This window comes from Neodiprion lecontei, chromosome 5, assembly GCF_021901455.1.
Source record: "Neodiprion lecontei isolate iyNeoLeco1 chromosome 5, iyNeoLeco1.1, whole genome shotgun sequence".
Lineage (NCBI taxonomy): Eukaryota > Metazoa > Arthropoda > Insecta > Hymenoptera > Diprionidae > Neodiprion > Neodiprion lecontei.
This window is the reverse complement of record NC_060264.1, coordinates 5,322,951-5,339,747: the sequence shown is the minus strand read 5'-3', so window position 1 is coordinate 5,339,747 and position 16,797 is coordinate 5,322,951. Positions and strand designations below refer to the sequence as shown.

General features: G+C 36.7%; 2 protein-coding genes across 8 annotated transcripts in view; one reads left to right on the top strand and one right to left on the bottom strand.

Moving 5' to 3' along the window:
- Nucleotides 1-9,728, top strand: part of LOC107217350 — a 43,355-nt gene extending 33,627 nt beyond the window's left edge. For all 6 annotated transcript variants that reach the window (XM_046739808.1, XM_046739809.1, XM_046739812.1 and 3 more), the window contains 4 exons: nucleotides 1,804-1,923; nucleotides 3,270-3,607; nucleotides 4,766-4,882; nucleotides 5,898-9,728. In XM_046739808.1, coding sequence (XP_046595764.1) covers nucleotides 1,804-1,923; nucleotides 3,270-3,607; nucleotides 4,766-4,882; nucleotides 5,898-6,132 — 810 coding nt within the window. In that variant the 3' untranslated portion in view covers nucleotides 6,133-9,728. The remainder of the gene's footprint in view (nucleotides 1-1,803; nucleotides 1,924-3,269; nucleotides 3,608-4,765; nucleotides 4,883-5,897) is intronic.
- A 4,361-nt stretch (nucleotides 9,729-14,089) lies between these two features.
- Nucleotides 14,090-16,527, bottom strand: LOC107217334. 2 transcript variants are annotated; one of them, XM_046739813.1, is made up of 2 exons: nucleotides 15,880-16,527; nucleotides 14,090-15,763 (listed from the first exon to the last, which is right to left on the bottom strand). In XM_046739813.1, exons 1-2 carry the CDS (start codon nucleotides 16,261-16,263, stop codon nucleotides 15,476-15,478), a joined length of 672 nt encoding a protein of 223 aa, XP_046595769.1. In that variant the 5' UTR covers nucleotides 16,264-16,527; the 3' UTR covers nucleotides 14,090-15,475. The 2 variants fall into 2 exon arrangements, with proteins under 2 accessions (XP_046595769.1, XP_015510317.1); XM_015654831.2 differs by having other exon boundaries at nucleotides 15,871-16,519.
- Nucleotides 16,528-16,797: the final 270 nt, after the last annotated feature.

The following is a 16,797-nucleotide window of genomic DNA, read 5'->3' as shown; positions in this document are numbered from 1 at the left end:
AAATTGAAAGTGATGTATAAAACACAAAGCTGAAGGTTAGAGATCCGGAGTCTTTCAACGAACCACGCGTGTCGTACATTTCTCATGAAAAGGATAATTAGTTACACCGATACTCTTCAGTTACGAAAAAAGGATAACAGTTCTGTTAATATTTTATTTATTTTTTCTACAAATAAAAATTTCGAGTCATCTTTATCGCTTTCAAAGTTGTCGATAAACGAGATACCCGATATCGCAACAATTTATAGAATACGCGAACGCGTGAAAGATGGGATTGTATTTTTATGAAAATTGACATGATTGCAAGCCGAAATTATATACTTGAAACTTGTGATTATATATAATTTTATAGGATATCCATTTTTTCTTTCGAAATCTTTTCACCGTACAAAATGTCAGCGTAGATTCGATCAACAAAGTAAAGGTTAAATAAAAAAATGAAAAAAAGAAAAAAACATGACCGAATCGTGAGTTCTGACGATGATTGCAATGATGACGCAGTGCGGTGGCGGTGGCTGCTGTGTCCTGGAGCAGTGCTTCCATTATCCAAGACGAGCGAGGGATCCTCGCGATTGCGGATGTCAATTCGCTCTACTCCACAGGGCAGACATCGCGTGACCACCGGTATAATTCAGTGTTACTCGACGAGTATTGAGTATCCAGCTATGATATAACGCAGTATATTCAATGTTTCACCTACTTTTCACGCTCACGCAAATTCCTCGAATTATCACGAAATTATACGTACAAGATCCGCTGGACCGGCAGGATAATTAGCTCTGGATTTTAACAGAGACGGCAATGACAATTTCAGGCAGTAATGGTAAAAGGCGTTGCTGGTACATTTTACGAAATTAAACTCATCTCGCTCGTCCGGCGGATCATTTTCAACGGATAAAAAATCCCAATACGCACTTTGCGCATCACCTCTATAATGCAATACGTGTCACCGTAAGCCACATGATAATATATTCTAATATGCACCGACACGTTCTCGCATAAAATGATAAAACTCCCCGGTTCCGGGGCCAGGAGAGAGTGTCGAAAATTTCTATCCCACAGCTGATCCTGAATCGTGTCAACGTTTCAGAATCAACTGCTAGTCCCGAATATTGATGACCAATGAAAACCGAGGGAATAATAACGACGCTCTTTCCCTTGTTCCTATGTTCGAAACTGTGTTAACATGCGAAAAGCACATTGCGGACACTTTTAGCACTGCAAACACCCGAGCCATGCTGCAGCCCTTGTTGATTGGTGCACAAGAGTGCACTGTTCTGTTATTTTATTTTTTTACGATTAAATTTCGCCGGTTCAAATTTGAGTGACATACATATTGTGGAAAATATTTTGAATCGAGACAGTGTGACTGAATTAAAATCAACTATAAAAAACAGTGCGTGGATATGAAAACAAAGTGTTGACGGCACTTGATAACATCGTAAATTCTATACATTAGAAGAACAATATCGTGCCATAATTTTTTTACAGATTTAACGATGTATTGGTGTGTGTGTGTGTATGTGGGTGTGTTTGTTTGTTTGTTTGTACAGCAAATGCACAACATTTTGCTCACAGAGTCCAAAGCAATGTTATACAAAATTAAGGGAGTTTTGCAAAGTCAAAATATTTGCACAATTTCTGCCATCTTTTCATACGAATGTAAACTCGGTTCATTCAATCAGCAATATATAAGCTGAGAAACTGATTTAAGCTATTTTTCAAATTACCGGTTCGTCGATGAAGAGGGATGTAAAATCACGAGCAGCTAATGAATATGAACATTTTGTCAACGTCTTTCAGCATCTGCACTGGTCGAACCACCACGTCGATTCCTTGGACAGCGCGGGTGGCCTCGGTTGGCCAAGGCCTACAAGACCACGTGTTAACAGCGCGATAGACGTCGCCGGGTTTCTTTCCCAGGTGAGTTTATGGTGAAAAAAAAAAAAAAAAAAGAACGATTACAGCAAGATAATTAGTGTGAAACAACCGAAGAAACTTGACCAAAAATATGCAATTCGAACCGATTAGCTCGTTCTAAATTTAACCCGTCAATCGACGCGGGTTCGCCGATGAATAATTAATTATAGAAATGAATGATTGGAAAATGCCAAAAGTTTACAAGTTAATTCTATGCGGTATGGGGCTTATCGTTCAGGCACATCGCATCGGGTTCGGAGTCATTCAGCTGAGCTAATGATTATTAACGACCTCAGCTCTGATCTGTAAATAATTTATCGTTAGCCTGGAATCGCCGTGTAACGACGTTGCAGCCTGTGGGGAAGTGCTCGACGTTTCTACTTTGCCTTTTGGATCGATTCGCTGTTCCGTCGCGTACAACGTGACCCTTTGTTACACCGGCGAAAAATGCCTAGCTCGTGGTTATACTATCCTAGAAAACCGAGATCCGATCTTCACGGTTTGCGAAATCACGTGTCGAGACTTCAAAATTCACTAGCCAGACTCGACGGTTCTCTGAATCTGCGGGGAAATTGTTCGAAGTGAAAAAAAAGAAAAAAAAAAAAAAACAAAAAATAGTTTAGTTGAGAAAATCTGTGAATTTTAAGACGTTGGTGAGCCTAAAATCATTGAAAATTTGTCGAATTATGCTGTTCTTGAGCTAGACAGCTCTATTTACAAATATAAAATGTAAAATACTGGAATTAAGAACAAACGTCGAGCAAGTAAAGTAAATGTCTAACATATTCGTTCTATTTCACTCTATGATGGTTTATTCTATTTAATAGACTATTTTTTACGAATCCATGGAAGCACCTCAGTTTATATATTATTGTGATTGTGATGGAAAAAATCTATTCGAGTGACTTTACAGATTATACCATATCCAAACGTGAAATTGAGTCATCTCGGCGCCTGCATATGGGCAACCGGTGTTACAGTTTCCGTCTCAGGAACGAAAGGGCAATGCCTTGTTGCCTATCTTCAGGCGCCAAGGTGGCTGGTTTCCACGTTTAAACCCGGTATAATCTATAAAAAAAAAAACTATCTCAGATTTTCATCCATTTCGAAACTATTTCAACCGGGCCATCGATATATACATATAAGATTAGGTTTATATTTCCATTATTTCACATTTTTCTAGGTTTGAAGAAATCTTCGTTACTTAGGGATATAGTAATTCGATAAGAAAAAAAAACTCATTTACTAGCGAAGGTATAGATTTTTGACTCTCCAAACCTACTTGCAAAAATTGCACCTGGTAAATATTGATCTGCGGCTGTGATTCGAACCGCATTCTGTGTGCGAAGGAATTCGTGCGGCGACACGGTTCGACTTCGAGGCTTTGTCGGAAAGTTCGCAGTGCAGATAATTTGCCGTTGGCGGCTTCGAGCAACCGTCAACACGATCAAAGAGGACTCCACAACCTCCGGGACGATCTCGGCGAGGATGAGCGACCCGACGACCGCGAGATTTTCTTCAAGTCTTCTTCCAGGGGAAATCAGGATTCTCGAGAATCGCGGGAACGCAGGACTCCTGCAGCGAGGGACGAGGAGGACGCCTCGGTGGCGCAGATAAATTTGGAAAAGGTACCCAAGGAAACGGAACCCTCGAGCCAGGAGGCCTCCTACCAGTTGCATAGCTTGAGGTTTGTTATTTAGAAGGTTTTTACAAAAAGTTTCCCCAGCTTTCTCATTTCATCGTCCAATCATTCTGTTTACATTGCGAAATCGAACCGCGGATCTCATTGGATAGGTATCTACATCCTCCCGAGGTAGAGTAAACTCGATTAAATATTTTACATCTCTGATTCGATCGATCTCAGGCCCGATGGAAAAGTTTCTTCAGATATAACTGGTCGGATGAGAATTTGACCTGTAATCTTGACGGTTAAAACATTTTCAATAACAGACCGAAAGCGTGAAATACTGATACGTGGAGTATAAAACTAAGGTAAGAATTGTTCAGTATTAACAGTGAGCATTTTTCAATCCAGTGTCCATGAGAATAGATGGAATATATCTTGTATTTATTGGAACGAAATTTCCTTTTTACACCGCTCTTAATTTCCGCACGCGAAAACTTCTTCGAGCACTTTACCATTCAACGTCAATGCGATTCGTGGCAAACCTTTTTATAGCCCGTCGACGTCAACGTGCTTTTAAATATTCATAACCAGGTCACAGAACAATTTTGCTACTGAGACGTCTCGTCTCGTCTCGACTTACATAGAAAATCACTTTTTAATCCATGGATTCATCAGTTTATACGTTTATATCAAATCCAACTCATAACATCATAGACTTTACGACGATGTACATTAATTTCGTTTCTTCAAATCCTTCGTTCCCGTTGCTGTCATTTAGTATTTAATTTTTTAAACTACATTAATATTCAGGCCTATTTTGTGTTGCTCTAACGATAAAAGCAGATACATTTTGTAATTTTCCGTATTGAACAACAATGATATTGAAATATATTCAAAACTGACGATAATTTTTATTTCTATTTACGATAATTACAGGGGAATGAAATTTTTTAGAATTTATTGGAATAGTTTTTAGGCACATGGTTAAAAAGATTCATAAATAAATTATGGCCCTGAAGAAAAAAATTTCCCACCATCACGAAATCACCCAGACGTATATTGCTTTGCGAAATTGGAAGATCAGTTTTACTGCTCGGTTTTACTGGCCAGAAATTGGTGGGATTGAATTTTCGGTGTGGTAGCTCGAGGGCGCGATACACCCGCCATAATTTAGTTGGTACTTCGTTCAACGTGACCGCCTGTATGAACACGTTTTAGAGAGGCTGCAGGGACAACCCCATCCCTTATGGCTCGTCGATTTGGGGGATGGCGTGTCAGCGGAAGTCACGAGTACGTGCGATGTCCGGTTCGTCAGCCTGCGTCAATTGACGAGCGGTGAGTTGCCTAATTTTCAAATATCGCCCGGGGTGCAGGTTCGACGAAACGTTTCAACCCTTACGTTTGAAAACATGATATGAAAAATTCGACGATATGTAAACAAATTGCGAACAACGTTGAATGTTGCTTGATCGTAAAGAATTTATTTGAAAAGGGTTACGCGAAGTTTATCGGTGGAACGAAACACGTTTACTGTTTTTTAACATTCATTTTTCATCATTTATTGAATATTTTTTTACTGGGGATTATCAAGTCTGCAATATTCGATAAGAAACGGAAATTTTTTTTTTTTTTTTTTTAGATTTATCGAAAGAATTGGTGATCCTGAAAGCTGATATTATTATTCGAAATTTCGATAGTAGTTCAAGTTTTGCGGGTATTCGGATTCTTTCACTGTGGTCAATTCTCGCTCTTATTGTTTGTGCGGATGACTTATACGTTTTTAAGTTTTTGTTCACTCTGTAGTAGTATTTACTAGCAAAAATTTTATTCAGCCGTTTTTAGGAATCCATGTATCGAATCTGGAGACCAAGGATTACAGGACAGTTGTTCGGAGCTGTTTAAAAGATATTTAACGCAAACATTACATTTATTGGGTAAAAAATGAACGAATCAATAATCCGTGGATCAAAGTACATTCATACGAAAAAATTGGCACTGCAGGATAGGCTGGAATGAAATTTCTCGTATTACACGGAATAAAAATTAGAAAAATTGATGATTTTTCAAAAGCTGAAAATATCTTCGGTTTCAAAGAATATCAGGGTAGTCATAAATCTCAATCGAATTTTCCAAGCGAGTCATGTACCGATCGACTTGCAAAATTATTATGAGGTTAAATTCGACTAATCGATTGAAACAGACCGTCGATTTATCGGAAATACGATTAATGGAAAAACTGAATTAATCGATCAATCGATTTCTCAAAAAACCGATTAATCACTAACATCCATTCTTTGTTCGCAAGATATTTTGGCAAAGCAGTACCGCGGTACTTGTTCTTCGTTTATAGATATTATCGTCGATCCTGCGAGCCGGATTTCGCGAGATTGGGTCGTCACCACAACCATCAGTCGCATCATCATCAGCAGCTCCACAGCGATCATCATTCTAAGAGCTGCGATTACGCGCGACGCGCAACACCGGAAACGAGCGGCACCGAAACCCAGCATTTCGGTCTACCGATTTTGAGCATCTCCGAGCCGAGTCCCCCCGACGAAATGGACCGCGTTGACGAGTACTTGTAGAATTTGCTTGCCGAGGAGTTCGTCGAGGAACTCCTCGTGTGACCGCGGAGCAAACCTCGCGTCACATTCGTCATCGTCATCGTCGTCTTCGTCTTCGTCAAGCCGTGTGAGGAGGACTTGTGATGAAAAAATACTTTACAGTCGGTAACACGCACTTGTTACACGCTCCGCGATACGAACGGTGATGTTTAAACCCGGTATAACGCGAAACTTGAAAACTGAGTTAATCATGTTTGTGACGTGACGTCGGACTTCTATCATCTTATTCGAATCGGGAATTTGAAGAGATAAGAAAAAAACACCGTGCTATTTCGTTCCAGTCGTCAACGATCGGTTCTCCGCATTGTTGGTCGACGATGAAATTTAAATACGCGTTGGGAGAATCTGTAATACCAGTGAAATTTAAGCACATATCTGCGTCTAATTATGATAGTGATATCAGGGACCTCGGCGTTTCTATAATTTTAATCAAGATTAAACGAAGCTTGGCTGATAATTATTAAAATCCCATACGCGTACATATATGTATGTACGTGACAGAAAAGGATCCGGAGTCGTGACTGTACAGGTGAAAGAGCCCACGCACGCACATAGATTTACCCATGTTACGAATTAACGAACATTATTAACGGTAATTGAAAACCATCCTTTGACGTAACTCAAATTATACGAATAATAAATGCGCGCGACGAAGGCTGTGGGAGTGATTGTTTCATCCTCGATAATTAATTCGGATATATATTTTCTCCGTATATAGTTACCAAATGCACGGCTGACGGCAGGTTTTCGTATTTGGTAAACGGCAATATGGCGCCGAAAAGATCGATCAGCTGATGAATCGTTTTGGGTGGATTACACGCTTGTGAGAACGCGGAGAACGTTGTGCAAGCCGCTTCGCTCTTCCTTCGTAACCTTAAGTTGAAAACAATTGAAAAATCTGACAAAAAACCAGTTTTATAATTAAATATGAGCGCGTAATCCATGATTTTCTTTCATTGTCAGCCGCGTTACGTCATTCGGTGAAGTGCTGAATTCATTAATTAGTTCTCTTCTCGTTAGGCTAATGAGAATCTGGATTATCCTCACAAAAAAAAAAAATAAATAAAATAAAAATCAACTATTCAAATTCCGAAACTCACGAGGTATCGATTTTTGTTTCTATCTTTTTGTCCTTTTCCATGTATTATGTATATTGAATACAAGTACCCAAAGTATTTGCGAATACGAGCCGAGTATACAGTAATAGTACCGAAGTCCTTCTAACGTGAAAGTTTCAGTTTTCGGTGGCTCTTGTAACTTTATTTAATTAAAAACCCTCAAGTGAGAGACTACGGAATTTTTCGTAAAACAAATAAAAAAGCTATCAAAAGCATCAAGGCTCTCACGTAGCAGCTACACCTTCACCGAATACTTTTCTCATTTTTGTTCAATCTCTTGTTCGAAAATCTCTGGATAAAGTAGAACAACATTAGAATCAATATAGATAAAAATTATTTCTTTGAAGACCTCTTTCTTTATTTTACATTTTTTTGTTTTTTTCACGTTTTCCTCCCCGTTCCTTGTTTTCTCTCACTTTATCTCCAAGGCCTGAAACAATGCTTCGTCATGCGGTTGCACAACGCCATTTTCGTAACTAATTATCTATTTATACCACGACCAGCGTTCTATATCCATATAAGGTCAACCTGCAGCGAGTTTCCCAACTAATTCGTTAATGGCATTAATTTATGTGTACTCCGATACGTGTATGCGCGTGTACGTATCTATATCACGCATAAACTATATGCCCTGACTGTACAGATACGTTCACCGATATTATTTCACGCGTCACATGTGGGGTATGTTTATGTGCAAAAATTGCGGAAGTATAAATAATACCTGTATACCTATATATATATATATATATATATATATGTATATATACATAAACGTGAGCTTTCACCTGCAACAGAAAATATGCGGCTCGCATCGATTAGAGATATGTGTAGGTATGTATTTATTTACGCACCTTGGCAATGTGACCTTCATGCAGGGTGTGTACGTGTATTCCCTTGCGTGATCATTGATCGAACGAACTCATGTGTATACATATATATATATATATAAATATATATCTATATATATATATATACACATACATATATGACGTATAAGATAGAAACGAGACTGATGCGTGGGATATGCATAGAGTTGGATGTTTTATGTAACACGTCACACTGTGGGTAGTTTTGGCATTGCGGGAAAATCGGATGAAGTGCCGAAGAATTCGGATAATTATGGTGATTTATGAGGCGAAAAGTTTGAAATAAGTAAAGAAATGATAGGAAAGGAAAATTATAAACGTTGAAAAATAATGATACATACCCTATACCTGCTACGTGTAGCTTTAAATACGATGAGACCAATTAAGTCAAACTGGATCGATTCCACTATCAATTCGAAAGAAATGTCGTTCCTTGTTTTTTTCAATTTGAAAAATTCCGAGCTTCTTTCACGGAGTGAAATTAATGAAAATCGAACCAATTGCGTATTTATAATACATATATTTTATATCAACATGTTAAGGTGAAACATCTATTATGTATAATGATCGCGTAATGACGAGCGTATTTTTTATCTTCTAAGCCCTACACGCATGCATAATTATCTATTTACACCTTATACATGTGTGTATATTTTCTAAGCAACATGACCTGTACTGTACGTGTCTCGATGTACATTTGCCTAATGGGAGACGTTACTGTATTGTACAGTGTCCATGTACCTGTGTGCTGATTCGAAAACGATATCGTTTGGAAAAATTGTGTAGCATTTACATCCCTCGTGTTATTTCACATATGTGTGACTAAACAATAATTATGTTTACCGGAAATAATCAAACATTATTCTTGATGGTCAATTTATGATCATTCATTTGAATATTATATAAATTGTAAATATATCACCAATGCGTAAAGTTTCGAGACATTGAACGAGAGAGAAATTAAGGAGAGAGATTGTACAGAATTGATCAAAGCGTGTATCCAATTTCAAAGTCAATATTCTGTCATCAATACATCATGTAATAACATCAACATACAAGAATAACAATCGATCGGTAGTGTCTTGAACAATTTTCTACTATTGAAAATTGTATTCTTGTGTAAATTATACTTAAATTAATATACTTGTATTATAATATATATATACATATATAATAACTGCGGAAAAGAAAAACTATTTATGATCGATTATAATAACAGTTTTAAGAATTGACTGGTTGCTTGATCGGCCAAACCCACGCTCACTAAAAATATGCCTGATGCGATTTTTTTTCTCATTGCGATAACTAGTTTAAGCGTTACAAGCTTCGCTAATAATAATAATGTGTAAAACAGTGCCATATTATTATATTTCATTGGCGAATTAGAATAGCTAAACATTCGATTTTTCCAACGTACACTTTTATACCTATACAACGTATTTCATGTATCATACATTTATCTTAAATTAATGTCGTCAAAGAAACGAATATAAGCTCCTATAGTACCTGCACAACAATTGACGTTAAAAAAAAAAAAAATCGATAAAGTCCGCGATTATCGATTATTTTTTATGGTGAAAGAGAGAAAATTAATTTAACCCATCTCAAAGCAGATGCGATCTTCAATTCGATTCTACTTGGTTCAGTGCGCGAGGTCGTCACGGATGCTTAATTTATCATTCATAATCTAATTTCTCTACACGTGTAAGATTCACTCGATAAAATTCGTCGCATAAAAGGTACACGTCGAATAAACGCAAATTGCTGACTTGGCCCGGTTATCATCCTATACTTATATTATATATACACTATCCGTATACCTGTAATGGAATATTGGAAGAGTTTGCGATACTTATACATGCTTCATGCGCTCGTCGTAATTAGCTAACGTTTCGAGCGATACTTGGCGATTCGGTACAATCAATAACCGGTGCCCTAAATCCTAGTACAAGCTCTCGTCACTGGCCAATTATTTACTATTACATCCTCGACGTCGCAACGACTTACCCAGACGTGATTACCCCTTACGAGGATTTAGGTCGAAGCACAAAACCGTACGTAACATTCCTTTCCCCAGTTCGGGCAAGCTTTGCACGGACGTATCATTCGAGAAATGTGAATTTTCATCATTCAAAAGGTTGTATTTCTGACAATGTTCCCTGTTCGCGTGAAAATTTTCGGCGCAAAACATCTTGGGGGCGGATGAATCGATAACAAAATGGCGATAGGTAACCATCATGGCCGCCGTGGACACACTTGCGATTAAATTTTGACGATAAAATCATTTCCAGAGTTTACAAATACCCGAACGCTAACTCAAGCCAAAGAAAACCATGGCAAGAATAGTTAATCGGCGATTTCATCTTCGACGATTGCCTGAAAACTGAGAAATCGGCATGCAAAGACTAATCGTACGGGGTGTGCGCGAAGTGCGTGGTGAAGTTGAAATTCTGTATTCCTTCTATTTTTAAGTCCGTGTAACGTGTCCGATGCATTGCGTTTCAACCGCGAGCTGGATAGGGATAAAAATGTCACTGTCACGTGACATCGCGTCTATTTCTCATTGCTGTTACACAGTTACACGCCTATGACGTCCCTACGTCCACTAATTATATCGATCCCTTTGACAGTTTATCTATTATTCAGTTGTACCCGCTTGATAGAGAATCCCTTCGTTGTATGTACGATGTACATACATGTGAATGTAGTGTATATATGTAAATACATAACACATACACGCAAATGTATACAGGTATAGTATCTTGTGTATTTAGGGCGAAATGAAGGCGATTTTGACGAGTGCGAAGTTAGACGTCCGAGCGAATTCAGGGCGGCCAATCACACGAGTCAAAATTGCTTTCCGCCCGTGATGTATACATTTTTTATCCCACTCTGTTTGAAAACACGGCTTTCCAAAGCAGTGATATGGTGACCGGTGCACACAAAGCTTCGTAAAATACGAGAAAGAAGCGAAAACTTCAGCGGATGGGAAAGCACAATGAGGGGCGAAGCCACCCGACTGTTCAAAAAATGATTCTCTCATTTGGTTTAACAAAGGTATTTATCGCAATTAACAAACAAAACACGATTCTTTATTTGATACAATATATATAACTGTATTGTTTGAAATGATAAAAAAAAAAATTATATATACAAATACCATTTATCGTGAGATTCTATTAAAGTATCGAGCTCTGACTAAATACAAAAAAAAAATAAATAAATCTTTTTACATTGATTGTGTTTCGTTGCTCGTCGTCAATGACGTGAAATTGGCTACAAACCGCCGTACCGTCACTATACCAATCAAGTAACTCGGGTTTGTTATTTAAAAGCCGTATTTTCAAGGGGTGTCGGATAAAAAATTTATATACTCGCAAGCATTTCATTCGTGATTCGGGTGATTTTTGCTCTGCTCAGCTCGACGAGTCATTGTTAGAAGAGGATAAGGGCAGTGTTACAAGTACATAGCTCAACATATTGCCGATTGTACCAACGACGAGACGAATTTTTTTTTTTTTTTTCTTTCGCAGCTTTGCCGATTCGCTTGTTATTTGCCGGGCTGCTTGAAAATTGCAAATTTCATCAATTCCTTGGATTCGACTTATCGCAGATTTTCACCTAGCAATATTCGACTAAGCTGGTGTATTTTCAATGCTGGCTTCTATACATATACGATTATTCTGAAAAAAAAACTTCACCTGTTTTCTATCTATATCATATACACATGTCCCCGTGCTGTGTAGTGAATTACGCAATTACAATATTCGCATACACAGCTGATATGACCAATACACTCTGTCCGAAAAAAAAAAATAAAAATTAATCATCGTTGCCTTTCGATATCATAAGTATATCCAATCAATTTTTTCAATAACGATGAATTTTATTCTTTTCCCAACATATCGGTGTAAAATTTATGACCAAAACTGCTATTTTTCCGGCACAGTTATAGGGCAGTATACTATTATATAGTACCTATTAGGTGTAACTTCTCGCATTTGTCTCTACCTGTACATATTATATGTGTACGATATTATACGTAAATGATTCTTAATTTAAATGTATAAAAAATATGAAAAACTATGTCCGTGATCGGTAATCGGAAGATGCACATCGTTGCGGATTATAATTCGCGGGAAAATCTATATGCGTTGTAACTCGTATCTGGGATATCTGATGTCACAATGGGGTCCAATGATATGTTGTTGATTAAAAATTCGAAGTGAATAAATGAATAAAAATTAAAGAAACAAACACATATGGTATATTATATTATACATTTACATATATATATATATAAACATAAAATACGTGGTCAATTCTTATTATTATACGTATATAATGGGTACATGGTATAAAATTTTTAACTCTAATGATATGTTGTAACATCGGTTTCTTTCCCGTAGAGCTTACGTCCTTGTAAGATACATTATACACGTAAACACGTAAAAACCGCTGCTTGGTTAAATATCGATTGAAATTACCCATCATATCCTTGATTTTATTAATAAATATAATTATTGTACATACGCATATACATATAATCACGAGTTATTAAAGTGAATTATTTCATTCGCATCTTAACGTTACTCAAACTTTCATCCAACTTGACGATATGTTGAAAGGTGTTTTTCGTATAAGAACTGAGTCAGTGTTAAATATATATCAATGTTACACTGTATAGATTAATCGCAATCATAATTTACATACGCATCAAAAATAATTCAAGTTTTATGTACTCGGTGCGAGATCCTGGCGAATATCTTGGCAGACTCTTAATACTATATAGCTATATTGAAATATGAACAAGAAAAGCTTCGCAAAGGGTAGGAAGAATAAATGTTTACAACAATAACTGGTGCAGGTTCATGTTTTCATACGTTTATTCGAAATTACGTTCTTGTTTATTATCATCATTTCATGTAATAATAGGTATGTGACAATACGTATACATGGTCAGATATTTTACTATAGAAACAAAAAAAAAATGTATGTATTATATACAATTATCCGCAAATGTCTCTAATCGTTATCATAGAATATTTGTACTCTTTTGTTGTTTCTTTCATATTTAATTAGCTCGTTATTATTATTTTATATGTTACCTACGTCGAAAATTGGGGATGACAAAAGAGAAAAATTGACCAAAAAGTGTGACGAATCTTAAAAAAACATAATCAAAACGATTCGCGAGTCATTATATTCACGTATTATTGTATAACGACATAACTAATTGTACAAATGATCGAATTACCCTTAAACTGGCGATAACATTCATGCGAATATATCGTCAATAAATCAATATGAATAATACAACATATGAATGTACTGATTCAAATTTTTCCTATGAATGGCAAAATCGTATTGTACTAATATTTAACGCTGTGAAATTTCTTCTGCTTTACTACGTAGTATATTTTAAATAAACGTTTGAAAAAAAGAAAAGGGAGGATTGCCAATGTTGTATATTATGCACGCGAGTAATAAATCATATTACGATGATAATAATAATATAGATATATATCACTATTTATTAGCACGCTATGTAAAAAAAAAAAAAAAAAACAGACGATACCTCTTTCCAATAATAATAAAAATAATAATTACAGTAATATGTTTATGCGCTGTTAGTTTTTTTTTTTTCTTCTCTTTCTTTCTTTTTTCTTTTTTGTATATACGTACATCCGTAGGTACGACTATTGACAAGTTTTGAAAATTCTTTGAATATATGGAAATATATGTATATCTACTTAGTATTCATTACGCTAATTGCATGTGTGCCTAAGCACTTATTAAAATATTAAAACATTCAATTGTCATTGAATATTTTCTCGACTCAACATTACTATTCCTTTACTATTTTAATTTTCTATTGTATGAATCTATTTGCTGATTCTCCGAATTGAATTAATGCAGTTCTGTCACACTTTGAATGAATTCGTCAGAAACATTTTTTGAGAATGATAAAATGCAATTATTTGTACCGTTTTTTTTTTTTTTTTTTTTTTTCTCGAGAAATAGGATGCGGAAAAAATTTACCAATACTGGGCATTCTTCGAATAGATCCTGAGAACACGACGAAAAATCGGAAGAAGTTTCGTGTACTTGGTTCGACGGGAATAACACTAACATTGCAAGCGAAAGGGCAAAATATGGGTTTTCATTTTTTCTTTCAGATTCGGGGTCGCAAAAAATTGAAGCGATCCTAGGCAATCTTTGTTTGGAGGCTAGGAATTTTCAGAAAAATCGACGTGACAACCCGAAATCTTGGTCAAAAGAAACAAGAGCGAGTAGTCTGAAACCTATCAACGATGAAACCACACATTACCAAAAAAAAAATTTCGGTTTTGAAATTGTTGTTCGTGGTTTTTAAGGCTCGAAAATAAATTGACTGACGCGTATTTAGTTCTACTGAAAAATCCCAGACTTGGCAATTTCATTGGGTGCTCCCCTTGAACGTAGGGTTCAAAAAAAAAAAACTTCATGCTTTGATGAAAAATAGTAAATATGGTAATACAGAATGTGCACAATCCTGTAAAGTGGTGAAATTTTACAAGACGCTAAACAAGGCGTGATCAGTTGTTATTACTATTATTATTTACATTTAAGGAAGTTTAAAACTTTCGTTTTCAACCTCAAATTGCACTAAGACTTAATTCGAATTGTATAAAATCTCAGAAACACTGTCCTCTGATATCAAAGCAATGTGATCGCAACCTTAGAATCCCATCGCATTGTAATGACAAGTTTGACTACGACGTCATGTAGAAAGCGATAAAAACAGTCACAATTTTATGCAGATTAACCAACAACCTCAAATCGGCATTTATATGAAACGGCAAAAAAAAAAAAAATTCGTTTAGTTATGAACAAATTACGTGTTAATCTTCCAAAGAATATGTTTTGCAATGCGCTAATTTTTAACCTTTTAGAAAAAAGGTTTACTGCTCTGTGAATATTAAAATACGTAAATAAAAAAGAAATAAAAATTGCACATCAATGTCAGTAAAAACAGTTATTTATCATCACAGCCAGGAATAGTGAGATATAATATAATGTTTTTCTGTTATCGTAATATCATTTCCCTACTTTTATCTCAGCATACCGAAAGTGGTTGCACTGCTGATATGACATCCTAACAAATCTGCTTCACAGAGAAGAGTAAAAACCGTTGTGAGTATAAATTTCACGCAATTGTTAGTCATTGTTGGAAGTTTACGAAAGGAAAAAAAATTAAATAATAATTCTGTATTCTAAAATATTTACACATACTCGTTACATATTTACATTCATCGGTATTAAACCATCAAGACTTTACTAACTTGGCATTGTTTTCGTTTCTGATGTTTCATGGGCAGCTATCTGTGACTCTTGACTTTCAGAGCTGGAATTCTTGCCGTTAGAATCAACGGTCAGATTGCCCATTAAAATACTTCCGCAGGAACTCCCGCTGGCATCGAGATTCGTAGAATCGTTGTTCCGTCCGCAGAAAGATTGCGACGTTTCCAATTTTGTCATAAGGTCAGCCCAGGGATCCTCCAGCATTGACTTGGCGTCGACATAAGCCGATATGTCTGTTTGCCTACGCACATTTTTCTGATGAGACTGTAATCGAGTAATGTAAGAGTCAGAACGTAACAAAGAAAATCAACTATCCTCAAAGCGTATTTCGCTATTATATTCAAATACATTCAGCTTCGCTGTTACCAAACCTTTCTAACCCCTCGTGGCGAGAATTGATGCTTGTGAAAGAACTTGGGAGAATTGGAATCGTTAAAACTTGTCCTGGGACTGTCGAGGTTGAAACTGTATCTATGCTGATTGAAGTCTCGACCTCGTTTTTGCCCGTGCCAATTTCCGCTACTTCTCGGATGATAATCAACGGGAGTGCTAAATCCGAGGGGGATAAAATCGTCCCCGGTACTCTGTGGCGAGGCGTCGTTTCGCCCGGGTACAAAACACTCGTACTTGTCGGCTTGGAACTGACCATAACCTCCATAACCTCTTCGATTCCCAGGATTTTGACGCCAATCTCGCGTTCCCCAGTCGTAACTTTTGTTACGCCTGTCACTGCCGCTCGGCGCACTCAATCGAGACTTTGGCATGTTTTATATGCCAATATTACGTTTCTCACGGTTTTAATAAACTCTGAAAACACGACGCAGGATCGGGTTCGTGGCTTGCAATAGTTATTTATTTACGCTCATAGCGTTACCCGGAGGTTGACGAAGCCGAGCACTGTAGCAAAAAAAAAAAAGGTACGCGTAAAATGGAGTGGAGGGATGTAAGTCATCCGTGAGCCATGTAACTGTAAAGACTTAAGTTCTTCATTTTTAATAAATTAACATTTCATTCCATGTTTCGTAAATACATCTCATGTGACAAAAAATTATTTAGTTAGTTTTTAATTCTATGCATATCCCCTACAAGGTGTTAAGATAGTCAACTAGCTCGGTAAGTTAGGGTACTGCGATTAACTCACCCTCTCGAGCTTGCTTTAAACATTGAGTTACGTATTAGCTCTGGCTCCTGGGTAATATTATTTGCTGGCTTAGGGCATTGAATAAGCCAAGTGTTGATCGACAATTTTTTCTTCATACTTCAATTCAACATTCATGCAATTCGCAGTATTTATGAAT

Coding starts and splice junctions, on each gene's coding strand:
- LOC107217334 (XM_015654831.2), bottom strand. CDS start 16,263: ATGCCAAAGTCTCGATTGAGTGCGCCGAGCGGCAGTGACAGGCGTAAC. Junction 15,764..15,870: donor CGCCACGAGGGGTTAGAAAG/GTTTGGTAACAG, acceptor ACTCGATTACAG/TCTCATCAGAAAAATGTGCG.